The sequence below is a fragment of the Amaranthus tricolor genome, chromosome 1 (genome assembly GCF_026212465.1).
Source record: "Amaranthus tricolor cultivar Red isolate AtriRed21 chromosome 1, ASM2621246v1, whole genome shotgun sequence".
Classification (NCBI taxonomy): Eukaryota; Viridiplantae; Streptophyta; class Magnoliopsida; order Caryophyllales; family Amaranthaceae; genus Amaranthus; species Amaranthus tricolor.
The window spans coordinates 8,956,904-8,966,043 of NC_080047.1; the positions used below are offsets into that span (position 1 = coordinate 8,956,904).

The window sequence follows — 9,140 nt, forward strand, 5'->3', positions numbered from 1 at the left end:
ACATGGAAGGATACTAATTGAAGAAGGAAGCTGTCAACCAAAAAGGATGATTTACAACACATCTTAGCATTTTCTTATTATTTTCTTCCTCTTAATTTTTCCTTTAGTGTTAAGTAATTATACCTATAAATAGCCATGTATGTTTCATTGTGAAATCTGAACTTTGAGAGTGAAATGCAAGCATTGTACTTAGAGTAAACTTAGTTTACATGTGTTTAGAGCATTTAGGTCTTTTATGAGAACAAGTATTCTGTCCAAAAATCTTAATACCTTTATTAATATAAAAGCAAGTCTTTATATTGTGGTGGTTTAAGTACTAGCTTAACTTGTTGAGAAGTGTTCCACTTTGAGAGTTATACTAGTTTCAAATACAAATCGTGTGTAGCAACCTTCAGCGAGTTTAGAGAAATGTTACATCAGTCCATTTAACCATCCTTTGTTTATCATTATAATCAAAACACACATAGACAATCACATCCATAAACCTTACGCATAACATTATTTGACAAAAATTACTAGTTAGTTTTATCAACTTAAACTATTGGCTATTTGCTAAATGTTTAAACAACAATTGCGACCAAAAATGCAACAAATCCCTAAACCAGCCAATACTTCAAGTTGATTAGATCAATTAGCTATTTGGTGCTAATTGCTATTGACTATTTCCACAATGATAAAACTTACATCATTAGACTTTTTATTCAAAATTTTCCATTACTATCAAATACTATCTCTGCAAATAATAACGCATTCAAAAGAAATAGAACAAATATGACTATTATACATACCAAAAAATATTCATACTAAAATTAAACTAACTTTTCTGACAAGTATGAAGTGTAAAAGTACAAATAGAACAATTATCGTCCTTTTGGTTAGTGATACTAAATGATGATAATGAAAATGTTTTTTGTGTACAAATTTCGATTACTACCTAATGACTAATACGACATCTCCAAATAGTAATGCGTTAGAATGAATTTTATAAAAAAATGAGATGATTGAAGTTACACAAGCATGACTATCAAGGTAGCCTAGAGAATTTTCAATCAAAGTTACACTAATTTTCATTTTCATTACAACCGTTAAATACCAATATACCAGATATCACCTATTAAACGGACCCTCAAAAAACTCAAATCCCATAGCTAAAACAAACGTTGACCTCCCAACCACAAAATGACAATAAAAACAAAACAAATGAAGTAAAAGTTCACAAACGGAACAATGACAGCAAACATATCTAAGGTAGTAGTCAAATTACAAGAAATTGGTGGTAGTTTCCAAGTTTGGCAAGTTCCCTTGGCCTAATCAACATTTTTATTATTTCTTAGAGGGTTAAACACGCTAGTTTCAAAACTTGTACTATAATTAGAGTCCAAGTTAACTAAGCATATATTATTCAAAATAATCCAACACTTTACGTATTCATCATTAATTATCCTCACCTAGGATTATAAATTATTGTATAATAATCTAATATTTGCTATATATTTGCTCTCAGCTCATCCATTAGTTTAAACCGCCATATCCCCACCCTGGTATGCTTGGAGCAAATACAAGATTATTAAATACTACCTTTATTCTTTAAATCTTGCACCATTTGACTTTTCTCCTCTTTCAATGTACAACTTTATTTATTTTCAATTGTTATTATTTCTGCTTATGTTTATCAAAAAATTATGAAAACTACAAAATAATATATTTTAGGTCGAGACGATTCAAACAAGATTCCATATGATTATGTTTTAACTTATAGATTAACGACAATAGAAGAGTCAAATTCTATTGATAAATAGTGCACGGTGATCAAATGGAGCAAAGAGAGGAAGTAATATTTTGGCAGTGAGTGAAAAATTCAATTATTTTTGACCATTATTTCTAATACTAATCATGAAAAATCAAGCACTGAAAATGCAGAGATAAGTACTCTGTTTCTAATGTCACAAATTCTGCAGAAGAAAGGCATCCTTCTCCAGAGGATAAAACATGTTTTGGAATCACGAGAGCACAACTCAAAGCAATTCTGTCCGTTACAAGGAAATTAAGTCAAGTGTAAAAGTAGCAATTCAAAATATTAACAAATCCTAGTGGCCATCTCTATCTCTATGAAAAAAAGGACTCACAAAGTATCTAAAAAAATCAAATCCCATTGTTAACTTTTAACCCCACATAACATACAACATTTTATTTTTTTTTTCCAAGTCCGTAATGCCTAGACGGGTTTTAAGAAGGTTGTACGTACGCATACTTCTGATACAAACAAAAAAGTTGTTTTAGACTATTTGTTTATTGCAGTGTAAATAATTGAATGATAAAAACTAAAAATATTTGGCTCTATCGAGAATCAACATTAACCCCACAGAAGATGCTATTCAAAAAAAAAAACGTCCAATATGAGTGTCGTCCATTCAAAATTCACCCAATTTATACAAGCAAAATTCAAAACGAGTTAGCATATTCGGTCATATAGCATCGACCTATTTTACTTGATACTCCCTCAAATTCACTACTAATGTCTCATTTGCTTTTTAGACACATTGCTTATTCCTAACTTGTATTTTATTATAAGACATAGTCAAGTGAAATCTTGTTTGATACGTTTCAATACAAGGATTATTTATATCCACTTTCTATAATTTTTAATTGTGCACAATTAGAGATATTAAGAATTGCATAAGTGCATTAGATAAAGTGCATAAAACAAATGAGACATTACTAGTGAATTGGAGGGAGTATGATGATGTTCGCACATCAGAATGAATAAATTGTGGCCAGAAAACAGGAGACTGGAAAAGTTGTGTGAGCCACAAGGAATAAAAATGTTATGGATATGTAGTATACAACAGAACAGAGTATGATGTTATTGTTCATCTCAACCCCATACAAAAATAAAACTAGAGTTGAACAATCTAGGTGTAATCCATTAAGATATACAAGCAAAATTCAAGATTGTGCATATTCCATGATCCAAGTAGGCCAGTTGTACTCCAAGTCAGGGCCACATTTACCAATTGAAGTTTGTTAGGTAGAGCATTGGATTTGCACCAATCTTGACCAAACAAGATGATAATTCCAAAACAGTACATTTTGTAGGGTCGTTAAAGGATATCAACTCATTAAACTCATTTTTCATTTACCAAAAAGCAATAGAAAGTTTAGCCAAAGGCCAAAGTTCCAGTATAGGCTGTATAGCTGTATATGCTTCAAACAAACATTTACTCACATAGAAGTTATATATCGTTGTTGCCGAAAGTAACGTACCTGGAAAACAAGATTGGGATACCAGCATATGTGAAACCTGAGCTGTTGTTAAGACGAGGGAATGTTCTCGAAGTATTTGTCACGAGAACTCTAAAAAAGTTTAGAACTTGCTCCTGCAAGAAAGCAAGTTATCAAACGATGGGTTGCAACAATACAGTTCGCAAACAAATGATAATGATCAACTTCACCAACGAAACCTAAAACCAGTAGTATGTAATAGCTAGGGATCTTCTTGTAACTCATCCTATAAAACCTCCGTAAAAGAAAGAATCCTTCACAAGGTAACAAGGTAGTTTGCCCAAAATGGTCGGCTGCATAAACCAATAGACCAATTCCAATGGTTGTCCACATAAATTCTTCTTCAACATTTATATTCAGAAAAGTCGAACCATGCAAGAAACAAATTTTCTCTACAAAGGGCAACAACTAACAAGATCAAACGAGATCAAAGTTTATCGGCCAAAAAAGGAGCTGCACAAGCGGTATTCTACTTTGCGTTCATTGAATGAGAAGAATGGACAAACTTAGCAAGTAGTGGGCATCTCTAGACAAAAGGATAAGAGCAAAAGCATACCACAAAATAACCCACCTCAACTCATCTTATTCTCAGGCTCACAGAAGATGCTACGATATCGTAGTCCAATTTGACTTCAATTCAACCTTAACCAAAGTTTTACAAGCAAAATTCATATCAAATTAGCATATTCCATGGTCCTAATAAGCTGTAAGTTGGGCACCACACCATCAATTAGGTCATGCATAATCCAACTACACCATTCCAATCACCTCAAGCCAACAAATTGTGGCCAAATATACAAGATCAAATCCTCACAATGATTCAAAATATTCAACTTGCACAAGCTAAGACTGCATCTTAATATATGATGGGTAGAAAAAGAACCACCAACTAAGTAAAAGGAATCACCATTTACTTCCACAAAATTCTTCTCCAGAAATTACCAGCAAGTTGGAATATAGATAGTGGACCACTAGTCAAGCACAAGAAGCAAGCATGACCCTTCAAACAGCAAAAGGCTAACATATAACTTCACAAAGCACTACGCCCACAATTTCATACCCTAATTTGGAGCAATTAACCAAAAGTGTCATAAAGGGAACCCAAATCAACAATAAAGGACCTACACGAAGATCAGAAATAGTGGCCATACAAGACAATGTTTCATAATCTGTCAACACAACAACCATTCAATCACTGCAGAAGATTGAGAGTCATCACATTATAAGAATAAGACACAATAAAGTAAGAAAAAAAAAAACAAAGTTCACTTGAAATTCTGAAGAACATAAGTCTAATAACAATGACATGACATGAGGAAGGGAACAAGGACCCTCAGGCTGTTTGTTTACAAAGATAAACTTCAATCCTAAGAAGCTCAAATAACCCTTCCATCCTCCTAAAAAACGCAAGAATACAGGACTTGCTTCTTAGAACTTAAACTATGTCTAATGCCATGAGAATGTAAATGCTAAAGATGAAATAGTAACTAGTTAAAAAACAGATGACAATGACTTCAACGACGAAACTAAAACCAATAACTTAGATGGCATTACTGGGATGATGATACGATACCCATCTCTCAAGCATAGACAAAAGGCCACTGCTCATCCTCACCCTTGACGACTTCAACAGCACTGACATTGCAGCTAGCCTCCGTACCAAAATGGTAAGGATGATGATGATACCCACTGATATTGTTGCTGTTGATGAAGCCGCAAGACAGAGCTGTGGGATCCTCCATGAGGTACGGCATATTATTGAAGGAACGAGCCAGCCCATTGGCAAGGGTGGCAATGTCATCCTCGTTATGGTCGAGGCACTCCTCAGCCCGGTGCTTGAGAGTCTGAAACATGAGCTCAGGCTCGTGCTGCATCACCCGGAGGACATCCCCATTAGATGGACCCGGCACAGCCTGCGTAACAGCAAAGCTGTGGGGTCCTTCGCTCTGCAAGACCCGAACAACACTCGGGCCTCCGAACAAGTTGTGGACTCCCCCGAGTGCCTCCTCATAAGCCCCGCCCAAAAACATACCCAGATAATAACCATCATTATCACCACCATATCCACCATTTTCTCTCCTCAAATCATGAAGAGGTAAACTAGATTCACCTCCAATAAACTTATCAATCTTACCATCACTATCACATGTTAAATCAGATAAAATTCCTCTAACCCCAGGTTTTTGATCAAGCTTATGAATTGGCATTAATGGAAACAACTGCCCGATCCCCCAAAAATCAGGAATTGAAGTGAAAATTGACAAATTCACATGGTATGTGCTCACCGGATCAACCGCACCAAGTACTTTCGATACCTTTTCGCATAGCTCATCAACTGCTGCAAGCTGCTCCATTCCTATATACCCATCTTTAAATTGCTCAATACAATGTCCCTTCATTTGATCAGCATACAATAAACAAGATTCGTAATTTCCGACCTTTGCTGAATCCTGCATATTCTCATAAGCTTCAAGAGCCTCCCCAAACAACTCCTCAACCAGATAATTTGCTTCAGACGACGTAATCCTTGGAGAACCACTTGAAGCGGTGGTAGAAACCGCCTCAAAAACAAGTATCGAGTGGTGGGACACAATCGCCCTGCCACTCTCACTACAGATAATTGGGTGGTTCATCCCTTTCCGATCACACACAACTTGAACAGCTCTAACAACAGCAGAAGCATACTCATTCAATGTGTAACCCACGGAAATATCGGATTCGGTAGATTTCGACCCATCATAATCAATACCAAGTCCACCACCGATATCAATGACCCGCATAAAAGCACCAAGACGGGTCAATTCACAGTAAATTTGAGCACCTTCTGAAACACCGTCGGATAAAAGCTCAATTGAAGGAATTTGAGATCCAATATGAAAATGCAGTAGTTGAAGACAATCCAACATCCCAACTTTATTAAGTTTATCAACAACTCGAAGAATCTGAGCCGTTGTTAGCCCGAATTTCCCTTTCTCACCTGAAGTAGATCCGAAATGACCGGAATGCTTTGTTCTCAACTTAGCACGAACCCCAATAACAGGGCGAATACCCAGCAATCGACTCAATTTAATCACCAAATTAACCTCCTCTTCTTGCTCAAGAACAATAACAGTATTGATAGCAAGCTTTCGAGCAACAATTGCAAGAGAAATATACTCCGAATCTTTGAATCCATTACATACCAGAAAAGCGTCAGGATGACCCTTACAGAGACAACTCATAGCAAGTAAAAGCTCGGGTTTGGATCCAGCTTCAAGTCCAAACCGAAACCCAGATCCAAATTTCACAATATCCTCAACCACAAACCGATCTTGATTGCATTTAACCGGGTAAACACCCTGATAATGTGATCCATACCCATGAGATTTCACCGCAAAATCAAAAGCCGATTGAAGGGATTCAAGGCGGTGTTTAAGAACATCAGGGAACCGAACAATAAGCGGTAATTGAAGCCCCAACCCGCCATTAATTTTCGGGTCGGAAACTTTCTTAACCACCTTCAAAAGTTCGATTTCTTGGTGGGGGAGAGTATCATCACCAAATGGCTTGATTATTACATTCCCAGAGGAGTTGACAGAAAAATAAGGTGGGCCCCATTTATCAAGTCGATAAATCGACGATGACTCAGATGGGTCCCACCCATCAATGGTGGTGGTGATAACAGAATCGGTCGAAGGAATCATGTCCCGGAGGGGAAGAGAGAGATGATCAGCAGAAATGAAACCAGGAGGAGGAGCAGCGAAGGGTTCGATGATACAAGCCGGCATCTTCTATCTTCCCCTTCCGATCTGTTTTTGAAAAAAAATTAAAAACTAATCTAAAAAGTTACTGAATTCAAGATTTTCAGGAGGAGGCTTATTTTGAGGTGGGGAAAAAATGAATAAGAGAGGAATTTTTATTTAATTTTCGTAAATTAATATGGTGTAATAGATGGGGGCTTAAGAACCCGCCGAGGCCGTGGCCCCGGCTACCCCCTCAAACGAAGCAAGCGAAGGAAAGAACAATGGAGGATGGGAACCCAAGTTCTAAATCAAAAAACTGTGATTTTCCCACGCCGACTTCAGGAGAAGGATGATTGATTGATGATCAAAAATCAAGATCTAAGAAATGGGGGTTGTGGGAAAGAGTTTAAATGTGAGGGGAAATTACCATGCAGATTTGGGTCGGAAATTAGGGTTTTCAGGATTGATTTTATTGATGGGGAAGATGAAGAAGGGGAGAGGTCTTGAGTTTATGTAATGTGAAGTGAAGGAGAAGTAGGCGAGAAATGGATGGAAATAGGAAGGTTCTTTTTATAAGGGAGTTTGGGAATTGGGATGGATCATCAGAGATTAGGGTATTGAATGGAATTTTTTATTGTTTAAGATTCTGACGTGGTTGGTTGTATTTTTCACTCATTTCAAAAAGAACCCACTGCAATTTATTGTTTGGTTATGATAATTTATATACTTTTATTTATTCTCTCCATAAAATTGCCTCTATTTTAATTAGGAAAAATTTTGATGGTAACTCTTTATTTTTTAAATTTTTGCATGATAAATAAAAGTTTTTTAATCTTTACGTTCAATGTCATTTGCGTCAAAGGAAAGATTTTATAACTAGAGGTGTTCATAACCAATTTTTCTTTTTGGATTGTAGTATAAGCTGAGAAAATTAAAGACCTAATGAAAAACAATTTTAATATATTTACTGAAGGTGATACTTGCACACTCCAACTAAGATAAGTTCTAATTTTCATAACGAATTTTTCTTTAAATAAGTTTAACTCAGGTTTATCCAACCTATTTTACATTTATTTTACAATGAATCATCTTTTCTTGTATTTTCAAAAACCTTTTTCTCTCTTTTTATTTCATTCAATAATTTGTTCCACATACTTGTATTTTGTTTTATGCTTCAACTAACATGCAAATTAAAGTGGTCTATTTCATGAGATTGATGAGAGATAGGGAGGAGCAGTAGTCATTAATCAACACTAGTTTATTAGATCGTCATTTCGTCAATTCGTTCAATTAGAGTGATGGCGAATTAAAAATATGTAAATAATATCAAAATAGAAAAAATAAATATTGATGAACTTTAAAAAAACTAATACGGACACTTTTCTATAAAAAATAATATTTTAAAGTTAAAAATACATACCAAAAGTTTCTATGCAGTCTTAAGTATGAGATTTTGTGTGCTCGAAATGAAGTTGTTTGGAATTTCAAAGTTGCTATGGTGAATAGGGTTTTTCGACAGGTAAAACTTGTAGTTAAAAGTAGAGTTTTGCATATTCCAATTAAAGGTGTTAATATACAACACCCTTGGATTAGGAATTTTTTTGATTTTGGGTAAATAGCTTTTATTATATAGTTCTTTACTTTTGTCTTTTCTGGAGTTCTGTTTCACCTTATGCACATGAAGAGTGGGAGTCGGAAAACTCTTCCTTAAAAGTGTGCGGTGTGCCTTTCTTTCATGCTGATGCAAATTAGGGAGTTGGTTCTCTTATTAGTAGTACTATTTTGTTCTATTTTATTTTTGAATTAATGAAATTTTTTCTTTATAAAAAAAAAATACATAAAGAAAAATAAGTGTTGTTAAGTATGTTAAATTAAATTGACAGAGGGATTATTTAAGTTTCGTAATTTATTTTTATTGTTTGCTGCAATCTTGCTTAGTTTGCCTCATTATGTAGGTTGTTCATGCAAATCATAATATTTTTTTCATTTGTAAATCTCACCAAGGTTGGTATGTTCAATTGTGTTAAATTTATGCTCAAATGGGTTTAAGGTCTAATTATGAAACTAGGTTATGTTTGTTGAATGTTGTTTACTCTTTTTTTTTTTTCTTATTTTAATTTATGTTTTTTGGAAATT

The 9,140-nt window shown here is 35.0% G+C and overlaps 1 protein-coding gene across 1 annotated transcript; it reads right to left on the minus strand.

Annotated features, from left to right (window-relative positions):
- Positions 1 to 4,546: 4,546 nt before the first annotated feature.
- Positions 4,547 to 7,691, minus strand: LOC130824382 (arginine decarboxylase-like). Its single transcript, XM_057689369.1, has one exon. The coding sequence runs from the start codon at positions 7,047 to 7,049 to the stop codon at positions 4,863 to 4,865; it is 2,187 nt and encodes a 728-aa protein (XP_057545352.1). The 5' UTR covers positions 7,050 to 7,691; the 3' UTR covers positions 4,547 to 4,862.
- Between the last annotated feature and the right edge of the window lie 1,449 nt (positions 7,692 to 9,140).

Bases quoted from the DNA above. Each gene is read 5' to 3' on its own strand.
- LOC130824382 (XM_057689369.1), bottom strand. From the start codon at position 7,049: ATGCCGGCTTGTATCATCGAACCCTTCGCTGCTCCTCCTCCTGGTTTC.